General features: G+C 45.6%; 1 protein-coding gene across 1 annotated transcript in view; it reads right to left on the minus strand.

Moving 5' to 3' along the window:
- LOC144479702 (microtubule-associated serine/threonine-protein kinase 3-like) overlaps positions 1-15,933 on the minus strand; it is a 138,009-nt gene that overhangs the window by 55,169 nt on the left and 66,907 nt on the right. Inside the window, exons 10-11 of the mRNA XM_078198731.1 lie at positions 9,233-9,318; positions 8,934-9,142 (exon numbers count right to left, since the gene is read on the minus strand). Of these exons, the coding sequence (XP_078054857.1) occupies positions 8,934-9,142; positions 9,233-9,318 (295 nt within the window). The remainder of the gene's footprint in view (positions 1-8,933; positions 9,143-9,232; positions 9,319-15,933) is intronic.

A 15,933-nucleotide genomic window follows, 5' to 3' on the forward strand; every position in this document is an offset into this window, starting at 1 on the left:
GCCGAGCTTTATCTGAAACCAAGATCAAGCTATCCCACTCCCTATCATCCTGGTGTGCTCCATGTGCCTATCCAATAACCGCTTAAATGTTCCTAAAGTGTCTGACTCCACTATCACTGCAGGCAGTCCATTCCACACCCCAACCACTCTCTGCGTAAAGAACCTACCTCTGATATCCTTCCTATATCTCCCACCACGAACCCTATAGTTATGCCCCCTTGTAATAGCTCCATCCACCCGAGGAAATAGTCTTTGAACGTTCACTCTATCTATCCCCTTCATCATTTTATAAACCTCTATTAAGTCTCCCCTCAGCCTCCTCCGCTCCAGAGAGAACAGCCCCAGCTCCCTCAACCGTTCCTCATAAGACCTACCCTCCAAACCAGGCAGCATCCTGGTAAATCTCCTCTGCACTCTTTCCAGCACTTCCACATCCTTCTTATAGTGAGGTGACCAGAACTGCACACAATATTCCAAATGTGGTCTCACCAAGGTCCTGTACAGTTGCAGCATAACCCCACGGCTTTTAAATTCCAACCCCCTGTTAATAAAAGCTAACACACTACAGGCCTTCTTCACAGCTCTATCCACTCGAGTGGCAACCTTTAGAGATCTGTGGATATGGACCCCAAGATCTCTCTGATCCTCCACAGTCTTCAGAACCCTACCTTTGACCCTGTAATCCACATTTAAATTAGTCCTACCAAAATGAATCACCTCACATTTATCAGGGTTAAACTCCATTTGCCATTTTTCAGCCCAGCTTTGCATCCTATCTATGTCTCTTTGCAGCCTACAACAGCCCTCCACCTCATCCACTACTCCACCAACCTTGGTGTCATCAGCAAATTTACTGATCCACCCTTCAGCCCCCTCCTCTAAGTCATTAATAAAAATCACAAAGAGCAGAGGACCAAGCACTGATCCCTGTGGCACTCCGCTAGCAACCTGCCTCCAGTCTGAAAATTTTCCATCCACCACCACCTTCTGTCTTCGATCAGATAGCCAGTTACCTATCCATTCGGCCAACTTTCCCTCTATCCCACACCTCCTTACTTTTATCATAAGCCGACCATGGGGGACCTTATCAAACGCCTTACTAAAATCCATGTATATGACATCAACTGCCCTACCTTCATCAACACACTTAGTTACCTCCTCAAAAAATTCAATCAAATTTGTGAGGCACAACTTGCCCTTCACGAATCCGTGCTGACTATCCCGGATTAATCCACATCTTTCTAAATGGTCGTAAATCCCATCCCTAAGGACCTTTTCCATCAATTTACCAACCACCGAAGTAAGACTAACTGGTCTATAATTACCAGACTCATTTCTATTCCCTTTCTTAAACAGAGGAACAACATTCGCCATTCTCCAGTCCTCTGGCACATTCGCCGTGGACAGTGAGGACCCAAAGATCAAAGCCAAAGGCTCTGCAATCTCATCCCTTGCCTCCCAAAGAATCCTAGGATATATTTCATCAGGCCCAGGGGACTTATCGACCTTCAGTTTATTCAAAACTGCCAGTACATCCTCCCTCTGAACAACTATTTCCTCCAGCCTATTAGCCTGTAACACCTTCTCTTCCTCAAAAACATGGCCCCTCTCCTTGGTGAACACTGAAGAAAAGTATTCATTCATCACCTCGCCTATCTCTACTGACTCCATACACAAGTTCCCACTATTGTCCTTGACCGGCCCTAACCTCACCCTGGTCATTCTTTTATTCCTCACATAAGAGTAAAAAGCCTTGGGGTTTTCCTTGATCCGACCCGCCAAGGACTTCTCATGTCCCCTCCTAGCTCTCCTAAGTCCCTTTTTCAGCTCATTCCTTGCTAACTTGTAACCCTCAATCGAGGCATCTGAACCTTGTTTCCTCATCCCTACATAAGCTTCCCTCTTCCTTTTCACAAGACATTCCACCTCTTTCGTGAACCATGGTTCCCTCACTCGGCCATTTCCTCCTTGCCGGACAGGGACATACCTATCAAGGACACCCAGTATTTGTTCCTTGAAAAAGTTCCACTTTTCATGACTGCCTTTCCCTGACAGTTTCTGTTCCCATCTTATGCCCCTAATTCTTGCCTAATCGCATCATAATTACCTCTCCCCCAATTGTAAACCTTGCCCTGCTGTACGGCCCTATCCCTCTCCATTGCAATAACAAAAGACATCAAATTGTGGTCACTATCTTCAAAGTGCTCTCCCACAACCAAATCTAACACTTGGCCCGGTTCATTTCCCAGTACCAAATCCAATGTGGCCTCACCTCTTGTCGGCCTATCCACATATCGTGTCAGGAAACCCTCCTGCACACACTGCACAAAAACTGCCCCATCCAAACTATTTGACCTACAAAGGTTCCAATCGATATTTGGAAAGTTAAAGTCCCCCATGACAACTACCCTGTGACCCCCACACATATCCATAATCTGCTTAGCAATTTCTTCCTCCACATCTCTATTACTGTTTGGGGGCCTATAGTAAACTCCTAACAACGTGACCGCTCCTTTCCTATTTCTAACTTCAGCCCATATTACCTCAGTGTGCAGATCCCCCTCGAAGTGACTTTCCGCAGCCGTTAGACTATCCCTGATTAACAATGCCACTCCTCTACCTCTTTTACCAGCTTCCCTACACTTAGTGAAACATCTATACCCCGGAACGTCCAACAACCATTCCTGTCCTTGTTCTACCCACGTCTCCGTAATGGCCACAACATCGTAGTCCCAAGTACCAATCCACGCCCAAAGTTCATCTACTTTGTTCCAGATGCTCCTTGCATTGAAGTAGACACACTTCAACCCACCTTCCTGTCTACCGGTACCCACCCTTGACCTTGATACCTTCCCCAATACCTCACCACCCTCAACACTGACTTCCGGACTACAACTCCTTTTCCCACTCCCCTGACAAATTAGTTTAAACCCCCCTGAAGAGCCGTATCAAATTTCCCTCCCAGGATATTGGTGCCCCTCTGGTTCAGGTGCACCCCGTCCTGTTTGTACAGGTCCCACCTTCCCCAGAATGTGTTCCAATTATCCACGTATCTGAAACCCTCCCTCCTACACCATCCCTGCAGCCACATGTTTAACTGCACTCTCTCCCTGTTCCTCAACTCGCTATCACGTGGCACCGGTAACGTACCAGAGATGACCACATGTTTTGTCTTGGCTCTCAGCTTCCAGCCCAGCTCCCGAAACTCCTGTTTTAAATCCCTGTCCCTTCTCTTACCTATGTCGTTGGTACCAATGTGTACCACGACTTGTGACTGTTTCCTCTCCCCCTTAAGAATCCGGAAAACACGATCCGAGACGTCACGGACCGTGGCATCCGGTAGGCAACATACCATCCTCGAGTCTCTTTTGCTGCCACAGAACCTCCTATCTATCCCTCTAACTAATGAGTCCCCAATAACTATTGCCCTCCCGCTCTGCCCCTTACCCTCCCGAGCCACAGAGACGGACACAGTGCTGGAGATCCTCTCACTGCTGCTCACCACTGGTATGTCGTCCCCCTCAACCATATCCAAAGCGGAATACTTGTTGCTAAGGGGAACGACCACAGGGGATCCCTGCACTGACTGCTTCCTCCCAGCCCCTCTTACCGTCACCCATCTGTTTTCATTCCTCGGAGTAACTGTATCCCTAAAGCTTCTGTCTATGGCCACCTCTGCGTCCCTAATGATCCTAAGTTCATCCAACTCCAGCTCCAGTTCCCTAACACGGTTTTGGAGGAGCTGCAGATGGGTGCACTTCCCACAGGTGTAATTAGCAGGGACACTGACGGAGTCCCTCACCTCAAACATACTGCAAGAGGAACATTGCACTGCCTGTACACCCATCCCCTCTAGATACCTTGCCAGTACTAGGTAGAAACAGCAAAAATGAATTAAACTCACCCCTGCTCGCCCTTTCCCCCGAAGCCCTGTGAGCCAAAGCCCGTACAGCTTTCACTCAGCTTCCCACTCACTCCGCAGCCCGCTCCCGACGCTGCCCGCTGTATAGAGTGACTTTTATACTAAAAAACACAATCTCCCAGAATCCCCTGCAGCCTACTCCCACTTCCTCAGAGTTTAAACCCTTGAAAAAAGCCCACGAAAAAACGGATTAAATAAATAAATAAATCACAGCACTTTACTCACCCTCAGTACTCCTGCTGAGAATCTCTCCCTCTGTCCTGCACCACTTCGAACAAATGAGTTCTACAAGATGCACTGCAGGAATTCACCAAGGTTCCTTAGGCAGCACCTTCTAAACCCACAACCGTCTAGAAGGGCGAGAGCAGCAGATACCTGGGAACACCACCATCTGGAGGTTCCCCTCCAAGTCACTCACCATCCTGACTTGGAAATATATCACCGTTCCTTCATTGTCGCTGGGTCAAAGTCCTGGAACTCCCTTCCTAACAGCACCATGGGTGTACCTATCCCACACGGACCGCTGCGGTTCAAGAAGGAGCTCACCACCACCTTCGCAAGGGGCAATTAGAAATGGGCAATAAATGCTGGTCTAGCCAGTGATGCCTACATCCGTAAAATAATTTTTGTAACAAGTTCACGCATAGGATCCAAAGATGTGCGGGTTAGGTTGATTGGCCATGCTAAAATTTCCCCTTAGTGTCCTGGGATGTGTAGATTAGAGGGATTAGTGGGTAAAATATGTAGGGATATGGGGGTAGGGCCTGGGTGGGATTGTGGTCGGTGCAGACTCGATGGGCCGAATGGCCTCTTTCTGTACTGTAGGGTTTCTATGATTTCTATGATTTCTAGGATCAAGCCACTGATCAAAAGAGGGAGGAATTTCTGTTCAGGATCTGTCTCCGACTATAACTCAGCATTTTACCCTTTACAAAGTTTTGATATGTTTTCAGTGACGTTACAACAGGTGATGCTGGGAACAGTGATGTCATGTCAGTTGCTGCAGCCAAGTCTGTTGAAGCTTATACCTCCCAACCCAACCCTCCCAGTTTCAGCAAGTGTCTCATTACAGGCGCTCAAGTAAAGTCCCAATGAATGGTCTCTCCCAAGACATAATTGATAAGTAAATAAATCGCACTGACATTCTTGAATGACCCCATAAATCCACCTACATTGCTCACGACTATACTCCTTGTACACCTATGACTCTGCAGCCAAATTTCCCTCCAATTCGATTTTCAAGTTTGCTGACGACACCACCGTAGTGGGTCGGATCTCAAACAATGACAAGACAGAGTACAGGAATGAGATAGAGAATCTGTTAAACTGGTATGGCAACATAATCTCTCCCTCAATGTCAACAAAACGAAGGAGATTGTCATCGACTTCAGGAAGGTAAAGGAGAACATGCCCCTGTCTACATCAATGGGGACAAAGTAGAAAGGGTCGAGAGCTTCAAGTTTTTAGGTGTCCAGATCACCAACAACCTGTCCTGGTCCCCCCCATGCCGACACTATAGTTAAGAAAGCCCACCAACACCTCTACTTTCTCAGAAGACGAAGGAAATTTGGCATGTCAGCTACGACTCTCACCAACTTTTACAGATGCACCAAAGAAAGCATTCTTTCTAGTTGTATCACAGCTTGGTATGGCTCCTGCTCTGCTCAAGACCGCAAGGAACTACAAAAGGTCGTGAATGTAGCCCAATTCATCACACAAACCAGCCTCCCAAACATTGACTCTGTCTACACTTCCCGCTGCCTCGGCAAAGCAGCCAGCATAATTAAGGACCCCATGCACCCCGGGCATTCTCTCTTCCACCTTCTTTCGGGAAAAAGATACAAAAGTCTGAGGTCACGTACCAACCGACTCAAGAACAGCTTCTTCCCTGCTGCTATCAGACTTTTGAATGGACCTACCTTGCATTAAGTTGATCTTTCTCTACACCCTAGCTATGACTGTAACACTACATTCCGCACTCTCTCGTTTCCTTCTACAGTTCTACAGTTAAATAAAGGTAATTACAGGCGCATGAGGGAGCAACTGACAAAAATCGACTGGAAGCAGAGCCTAGTGGGAAAGACAGTAGAACAGCAATGGCAGGAGTTTCTGGGAGTAATTGAGGACACAGTGCAGAGGTTCATCCCAAACAAAAGAAAGGTTATCAGAGGGGGGATTAGGCAGCCATGGCTGACAAAGGAAGTCAGGGAATGCATCAAGGCAAAAGAGAGAGCCTATAATGTGGCAAAGAGTAGTGGGAAGTCAGAAGATTGGGAAGGCTATAAAAACAAACAGAGGATAACAAAGAGAGAAATAAGGAAGGAGAGGATCAAATATGAAGGTAGGCTAGCCAGTAACATTAGGAATGATAGTAAAAGTTTCTTTAAATACATTAAAAACAAACGGGAGGCAAAAGTAGACATTGGGCCGCTCCAAAATGACGCTGGTAATCTAGTGATGGGAGACAAGGAAATAGCTGAGGAACTTAATAAGTACTTTGCGTCAGTCTTCACAGTAGAAGACATGAGTAATATCCCAACAATTCAGGAAAGTCAGGGGGCAGAGTTGAATATGGTTGCCATCACAAAGGAGAAAGTGCTAGAGAAACTAAAAGGTCTGAAAATTGATAAATCTCCGGGTCCAGATGGGCTACATCCTAGAGTTCTAAAGGAGATAGCTGAAGAAATAGTGGAGGCGTTAGTTATGATCTTTCAAAAGTCACTGGAGTCAGGGAAAGTCCCAGAGGATTGGAAAATCGCTGTTGTAACCCCACTGTTCAAGAAGGGAACAAGAAAAAAGATGGAAAATTATAGGCCAATTAGCCTAACCTCAGTTGTTGGCAAAATTCTAGAATCCATCGTTAAGGATGAGATTTCTAAATTCTTGGAAGTGCAGGGTCGGATTAGGACAAGTCAGCATGGATTTAGTAAGGGGAGGTCGTGCCTGACAAACCTGTTAGAGTTCTTTGAAGAGATAACAAATAGGTTAGACCAAGGAGAGCCAATGGATGTTATCTATCTTGACTTCCAAAAGGCCTTTGACAAGGTGCCTCACGGGAGACTGCTGAGTAAAATAAGGGCCCATGGTATTCGAGGCAAGGTACTAACATGGATTGACGATTGGCTGTCAGACAGAAGGCAGAGAGTTGGGATAAAAGGTTCTTTCTCAGAATGGCAACCGGTGACAAGTGGTGTCCCGCAGGGTTCAGTGTTGGGGCCACAGCTGTTCTCTTTATATATTAACGATCTAGATGACGGGACTGGGGGCATTCTGGCCAAGTTTGCCGATGATACAAAGATAGGTGGAGGGGCAGGTAGTATTGAGGAGGTGGGGAGGCTGCAGAAAGATTTAGACAGTTTAGGAGAGTGGTCCAAGAAGTGGCTGATGAAATTCAACGTGGGCAAGTGCGAGGTCTTGCACTTTGGAAAAAAGAATAGAGGCATGGACTATTTTCTAAACGGTGACGAAATTCATAATGCTAAAGTGCAAAGGGACTTGGGAGTCCTAGTCCAGGATTCTCTAAAGGTAAACTTGCAGGTTGAGTCCGTAATTAAGAAAGCAACTGTAATGTTGTCATTTATCTCAAGAGGCTTGGAATACAAAAGCAGGGATGTACTTCTGAGGCTTTATAAAGCACTGGTTAGGCCCCATTTGGAGTACTGTGAGCAATTTTGGGCCCCACACCTCAGGAAGGACATACTGGCACTGGAGCGGGTCCAGCGGAGATTCACACGGATGATCCCAGGAATGGTAGGCCTGACATACGATGAACGTCTGAGGATCGTGGGATTATATTCATTGGAGTTTAGGAGGTTGAGGGGAGATCTAATAGAAACTTACAAGATAATGAACGGCTTAGATAGGATGGACGTAGGGAAGTTGTTTCCATTAGCAGGGGAGACTAGGACGCGGGGGCACAGCCTTAGAATAAAAGGGAGTCACTTTAGAACAGAGATGAGGAGAAATTTCTTCAGCCAGAGAGTGGTAGGTCTGTGGAATTCATTGCCACAGAGGGCTGTGGAGGCCGAGACGTTGAGCGTCTTCAAGACAGAAATTGATAAATTCTTGATTTCTCGAGGAATTAAGGGCTATGGGGAGAGAGCGGGTAAATGGAGTTGAAATCAACCATGATTGAATGGCGGAGTGGACTCGATGGGCCGAATGGCCTTACTTCCGCTCCTATGTCTTATGGTCTTCTCTATGAACAGTATGTTTTGGCTGTATAGCGCGCAAGAAACAATACTTTTCACTGTATGTTAATGCATGTGACAGTAATAAATCAAATCAAATCAACAATCAGTTCCCCCACACCGTTCCCCAACCACTGGCAATGGTGTTCTCCAATTACTTACTGTGTAGTGTCCACTTACACCACACCATTATCCTGTCAGTGTTGTTAACCTATTAATCTTGTTCTTTCTTTATTCCGAGTATGTGGTAATCACTAAGCCAGGCAATACATTCTGCACTGGCTGTATGGAGCTCGTAGCTCTGCTGAATTGTCACAGGGGGCAGTCTGCAATGATGCGAGTCACTGACTGGGGCACCCCAGCTGCAGTCAGGGTTCCTGGCGAGGCCTCACTTGTGCCAATCTGCTGCGGAAAGGGTTGAGGAGTGCCCAATGTCGGTGTGGCAGGTTGAAGCCGAGTGGGTGAGCTGTGGGATCTGTGGTGAGGAAGTGTGTTTTAATGGTGACATGTTGATTCCATTCCTGCTGTCTCTGGCATAGTGGCCTTAGCCATACAAGCTGCAATGAACTTGTCACTGCTTTTAATGCATCATGTATTGTATAGATCTCGGTTCATGAAATGCAGTAGCACAGATTCCAAGTCAGTACCATTAGTCCACTGTCATTTAATCCATGTGAATCCAATGGTTGTAATTTCATTGAATGTCTGTGATAAAACAAAGCTTTAATGCCCCGAGTGTCACAGGCCCAGGTCACAGAAAAGGTCATCATTTTGAGGTCGAACCCCATTCACTTTGCTACCTTTGGTTCTCCAATGCTTACCTTCCACGTACTCCATCACCATGCAGAGGTGGCGTCTGGTTTCAAAGGAGCAATACATGCTGACCACAAAGGGATTCTCAGCAAACGTTAAGATATCTCGCTCGACGAACACCTGTTGGATTTGATTCCTCAGGATCAGGTTGTGTTTGTTGACTTTCTTCATGGCAAATCTCTGTCGTGTTTCTGTGTGTCGGACAAGATACACTGCCCTAGGGTAGTACAAACAGCAGGTTAACACTTCTCCATTTCAACTCGCTGTGTAAGAGACAGAATCTGACAGCAATCAGTCTTTGACCTACCCATACGCTCCATTACTAATCAGTTTAATGGTCTCAAAGTCATTCTCACTGGGCTTTCTCGACACTGGAACAGACGCTGCTCGGACCTGAGAAATTAACACTTTTTGAATTAAAAATTATCATTGCTTTTACATCAAAGATTCAGCAAAGAACGTGGAATTGGTGCCATCAGAAACTGCAAAAAGTAACATCAACCCCACTGAATATCTGTTTTCAGTTTACTCTCCTGCTCCATTCCATTGCCCCCTCACTCTGTCCTGTTGGTTCATCAGTACTGACCCTCTGACAGTGCGGCACTCCCTCAGGACTGACCCTCTGATAGTGCAGCATGTTAGAAATGGGTTAACAGACCTTCCAATTAAGTCCTAATTTGATGTCAATTATTCAATAGAAGTCACTGACATAATTCATAGAATCATAGAAACCCTACAGTGCAGAAAGAGGCCATTTGGCCCATCGAGTCTGCACTGACCACAATCCCACCCAGGCCCTACCCCATATCCCTACATATGTACCCGCTAATCCCTCTTACCTACACATCTCAGGACACTAAGGGGCAATTTTAGCATGGCCAATCAACCTAACCCGCACATCTTTGGACTGTGGGAGGGAACTGGAGCACCCGGAGGAAACCCACTGAGACACGAGGAGAATGTGCAAACTCCACACAGAAGTGACCCAAGCCGGGAATCGAACCCAGGTCCCTGGAACTGTGAAGCAGCAGTGCTAACCACTGTGCTACCGTGCCACAGGTGGCACTGGGTGTTGGGGAGAATTGCATGTGGAGTTGGATCAGAGAAATAAAGGTAGTTTATGAAGAAGCAGAACTCGTGTCTCTTTAACTGAACTGCAACCCAGAGGCTCGCACCGTGCCAGTAGAGGATGGGTGTTGGTTCCAAGTAAACGGCTGCAAGTTATGACTTTTTTGAAGAAAAAAATGTACAATTCATCCAAATTCTAAATCAACAAAGGAGGGAGTTGGAGACAACAATATAGCTGAACCCAGGGTAAAAGTGTCAGGAACTGACCATCCACCATTACTCTCTGACACTGAACCTTATGATGAATGGAGACATGAGGTCAGCATGTGGACTATGGTAACTGGTTTAGGAAAAAGAAAACAAGAAAAGGCCTTGGCTCTTTCTTTACCATCGAGAAGTAAAATTAGACGCAAAGTATTTTCCGAATTGGATTTGGAATATTTGAACTTGGAGGAAGGTCTGGAGAACTTATTATGGATAAGATTTATCAAAAGAATGGCTTATTACGTGTGTATGAAGCCTGGTCAGAATTTGATAGATTTTGGAAATCAGAGATATTTCTATTGAAGAGTATGTGATGGAATTTAGTGGACTATATAAAAGGCTGCAAAAACACTGCCTGGAATTTCCACAGTCTGTGTTGGCATTTAAGTTACTAGACTATGCTAAAGTGACCAATATGGATAGGCGCCTGGTTTTGACAGGAGTTAAGTTTGCAGATAATAGATACCTTATTTGATCAAATGACAGAGGCCTTAAAAATCTTTGAGGAAACATTCTAACCCTACGGCTTTTATGACACACATGGGTCAGTCAGTGATAAAACAGAATGTGGAAGATACAATCTCGCCATCCTGTTAATAGTGTAAGGCACAAGCCGGCTACGAGAATACAGTGGAAGACTGCGACGCAGAAATTGAGGACAGAAACCCCTTTAATGTCTATTAATAGGATGAAGGATATGGAGAATGGTAACAGGAAAATGAGCCCCAGAAATGCCCAGGGTATGATAAATCGGTGTTACTCTAAATTTCATCCTGCTTTCACCTGTCGGAAATGACCCAATAGAGTGTTTTGAAGCTCCGCATGACACAGAAGAATCGGAAAAGGATAGAGTGACTAGAAAGAACGCATTGTCCTATTAACGAGAAGCTTTTACCCCTGTAATGAGTTTTGGTTGCAGAGTCCTTTAATTGTGTGTGTATTGGACAGTAGCTGTGCGTCTATCGTGTGTGGAATTGACTGGTTAAAATGTTATCTGGATTCTTTAAATGCTGAATGGGAACAAGGTTAAAGAATTTGAAAGTTTCAGGTTTGGGTATGATCATACCCTGAAGACACTGAAGAGAGTAGTGATCCCTTGCAATATTGCCGGAGTGAATCATTTCATTAGCATAGATCTTGTGTCAAGTGAGATACCTTTGCTTCCGAGTAGACCGTCGATGAAGAAAGCACACATGAAACTGGATATGGAAAATGATAAGGCAACAATTTTTGGAAAAACGGTGGACTTACAATTTACACAGTCGGGGCAGTATTGTATTCCGTTAATGAAAAATAATGTTTCAGGTAAAGAGGTTAAAGAAATGTTATTAGTATCTGGAAATGGGACTTTAGCTGATAAAAAGCTCATTGTGTTGAAGCTGCATCGGCAATTTGCGCATCTATCTCCTCAGAGGCTGCAAATTTCATTAAGGGATGAAGGTGTAAGAGATGAGGACGATACTAAGCTGCTAGAACAGGGGAGTGATCACTGTGAGGTTTGTAGGAAGTACAGAATGACACCATCACAACCAATAGCAACTCTATCTTTGGCCAGATACTTTAACGACATTGTGGCCATGGACCTTAAGATCTGGGATAAAGCAAACAATATATTCATTTTGCACTTTGTAGATTTAGCGACCAGATTTAGTCAATCAACCGTTGTCCATAGTAAAGAAAAGAGAGTAATTCTGGATCAGATCATGGAAAAATGGATAGGGCAAAGTTCCTTACAGACAATGGGGAGGAATTTGCTAACGATGAGTTTAGGGATGTGTGAAAATATGAATATCATAGTCATAAATACAGCTGCAGAAAGCTCATTTCATAATGGGGAGAGAGAGAAACCATGCTGTAATAGATGACATGCTCTGGAAAATTTTGGCAGATAGACCAAATTGCAAGTTAAATTCAGCCTTAGCATGGGCGGTACATGCAAAGAATTCATTGCAAATGGTTGGGGGCTATCGTCCGTATCAATTAGTATTTGGTAGGGACCCTAAAATTCTGTCCATTTTGAATAACCAGCCTCCAGCTTGGGAAGGGACTATAATTCGCTCTGCCTTTGCTGAGCATTTAAATGCATTGCATACAAGTCGCAGAGCATCTTTGGAAGCAGAAGTTTCTGAAAGAAGTCGCAGAACTTTAAGGCACGGCCATCAAACACCGTTTTACAGCAAGGAGACATAGTAAGAGAGACATATAAGAGAGCGAATTTCAATGAATGGAAAGGTACAGGGAAGGTTATAGGCAGAGATGGCAAAACAATTGTTTAGAAACATGATAATCAGACTGTTAGGGCACATTCATCAAGGACGATGGTACAGGTTACCAATTTGCGAATTTAGAGTAGACGAACATGATGAGGAACCAGGGTCATCTGATACTCGTGTGTTACAGAATTATGAGAACCAGTTATCTGAAATAGACAGGGTATCCATAAAGGAACACAATGCTTCTGATGAACTAGAACAGGCCATTTTTCCTAAAGGACAACTGCAAAAAGGTGGTACAAAAGTGACTTACTTGCCTGAAGGGTCTGGTCAATGGAAAGATGCAACTGTCATGAGTAGAGCAGGGAAGGCCACTGGAAAGTATAAACACTGGTTGAATGTACAGAATACAGGGGAAGCTGTCAGGACCATGGATTGGGATCACAAAGTTCCAAAATGGAGGGCACAGAAACATAGTGTCAGTTCAGACAGTAAGTCTGATTGTGAAGGTGATCACAGGGAGAGATCAAGTACATCCTACAGCAGGAGGGAAAGATCAAGCAATGGTAGTTCAGAACGAGATATCCGGCGGGATAGGGGGCTTGACAAGGTCTCGGAATATGGGTAAGACTACGAACGATACTAGGAGTGGAAGCCCACATGTTCGTGAGGTTTTGGCAGCTTTCAATAAATTAAATGAAAAAGTTATAAAAGATGCTAACCAGCAAGAACTGCAGAGTTGGAGTGAATTTGGGGTATACACGGGAGTATCAGAAAGGGGACAAAGAGCTCTATCTCTCAGGTTGATTTGCATGGAAAAGGTGCTTCCTGATGGAGCTTATAAGGCAAAGGCCAGGCTTGTGGCAAGGGGACTTGAAGAAAATTTAGAGCAGGATTTAAGGATTCACCTACGGCAGGAAAGGTTACTTTAAAGATGATCTTGGCTCTGTTAGCTACAAAGGCCTGGGAATGCAAATTTATCAATATTAAAGCTGCCTTTTTGCAGGGGCATCAGCTTCAGAGAGACATCTTTCTCCGCCCTCCCAAAGAGGCAGCTAACACAGAAGGAGTACTCTGGAAGTTAATTAAATGTGTATATACAGTCAGAGGTTTACAGCATGGAAACAGGCTCTTCGGCCCAATATGGATGAAATCATGCACCTAGAGTTTGGTATTTTTCGATAAGGTCGGTTTTATTAAAGTTAGACTGTTGCCTGTTGAAAGCAGATCCTGCGATGTTTTACTGGCATTACATCATTTACATCAGCAATCTTATTTGGAGATTATCAGCCCAAGGGCAATTACTCGCGGTCGGGCTTCACAAAAGGATGTGGTAGTTTCCAAGACGGAAAAAGAGAAACTCCGAAGTTTGATTGGACAACTGAATTGGCTGGGTAGACAGACCAGGTGTTAGTTTTAATGTCCTAGAGTTGAGTACAAAAATGAATGATCCCACAGTGGAAGACACAATGAGGGCAAACTAAAAATGCGGGAATGTGTTTTGAGGTTCCCGTATATGGGTGATCTTTGGCACCTGACACACTCAGTTTGTACTGCCGCATCCTCTGCGAATTTATGTGAAGGGTTTTCAAGCGCGGGAGATTTTATAATCTTTCTTTGGGGGAAAATGGAAAATATTGCCCCCTTGTGTGGGAAACCTAGAAAATGAGAGTGGTAAATAGCACATTGGCTGCTGAGACACTGAGCCTTGTAGAGTGGATATGGCCTTTTATATATCCCAGATATTAACAGAAATTTTGGTGTTCGGAGATTCGAGTAAAATACCCATCGAGTGTCACATTGACAATAAATCCCTGTGGGAAAATGTGTACTCCACAAAACGTGTAAATGAGAAGATTGAGGATCGACACAGCCAGCTTAAAGCAGATGCTGGACAAAGGGGAAATATCAAAAATTAAATGGGTCGATAGTAGCTATCAGTTATCCAATTGTTTTATTAAGAAAGGAGCTAGTTCAAAGAAACCTTTGGACATTATTAAGGAAAGTGTATCCTTCTGTGAATGTGTGATTTTTTCAGTGTTTTGTGTTTTCTGTGGAAACGATATTCTTCATTATTTTTCTCTGCAAGGAATGTTAGGAATGGGTTAACAGACCTTCCAATTAACTCCTAATTTGATAATTATCCAACAGAAGTCACTGATATATAAAGGGTCTACAGGGGGCACTGGGTGTTGGTGGATAATTGTACGTGGAGTTGGATCAAAGAAATAAAGGTATTTTATGAAGATGCAGAACTCATGTCTCCTTTATTCCACAGCAACCAAGAGGCTCAAACATGACCCTCTGACAGTGCGGCACTCCCTCAGTACTGACCCTCTGACAGTGCAGCACTCCCTCAGTACTGACCCTCTGACAGTGCAGCACTCCCTCAGTACTGACCCTCTGACAGTGCAGCACTCCCTCAGCACTGACCCTCTGATAGTGCAGCACTCCCTCAGTACTGACCCTCTGACAGTGCGGCACTCCCTCAGCACTGACCCTCTGACAGTGCGGCGCCCCCTCAGTACTGACCTCTGATAGTGCAGCACTCCCTCAGTACTGACCTCTGATAGTGCGGCACTCCCTCAGCACTGACCCTCTGACAGTGCGGCGCCCCCTCAGTACTGACCCTCTGATAGTGCAGCATCCCTCAGTACTGACCTCTAATAGTGCAGCACTCCCTCACTACTGACCTCTGACAGTGCGGCGCCCCCTCAGTACTGACCCTCTGATAGTGCAGCACTCCCTCAGTACTGACCCTCTGACAGTGCAGCACTCCCTCAGTACTGACCCTCTGATAGTGCAGCATCCCTCAGCACTGACCCTCTGATAGTGCAGCACTCCCTCAGTACTGACCCTCTGACAGTGCGGCGCCCCCTCAGTACTGACCCTCTGATAGTGCAGCACTCCCTCAGTACTGACCCTCTGATAGTGCAGCACTCCCTCAGTACTGACCCTCTGATAGTGCAGCACTCCCTCAGTACTGACCCTCTGACAGTGCAGCACTCCCTCAGTACTGACCCTCTGACAGTGCGGCACTCCCTCAGTACTGATCCTCTGACAGTGCGGCACTCCCTCAGTACTGACCTCCGATAGTGCGACACTCCCTCAGTACTGACCCTCTGACAGTGCGGCACTCCCTCAGTACTGACCCTCTGACAGTGCAGCACTCCCTCAGTACTGACCCTCTGACAGTGCGGCACTCCCTCAGTACTGACCCTCTGACAGTGCAGCACTCCCTCAGCACTGACCCTCTGACAGTGCAGCACTCCCTCAGTACTGACCTCCGATAGTGCGACACTCCCTCAGTACTGACCCTCTGACAGTGCGGCACTCCCTCAGTACTGACCTCCGATAGTGCGACACTCCCTCAGTACTGACCTCCGATAGTGCGACACTCCCTCAGTACTGACCCTCTGACAGTGCAGCACTCCCTCAGTACTGACCCTCTGACAGTGCAGCA

This window comes from Mustelus asterias, chromosome 26, assembly GCF_964213995.1.
Source record: "Mustelus asterias chromosome 26, sMusAst1.hap1.1, whole genome shotgun sequence".
NCBI classification, from domain to species: domain Eukaryota; kingdom Metazoa; phylum Chordata; class Chondrichthyes; order Carcharhiniformes; family Triakidae; genus Mustelus; species Mustelus asterias.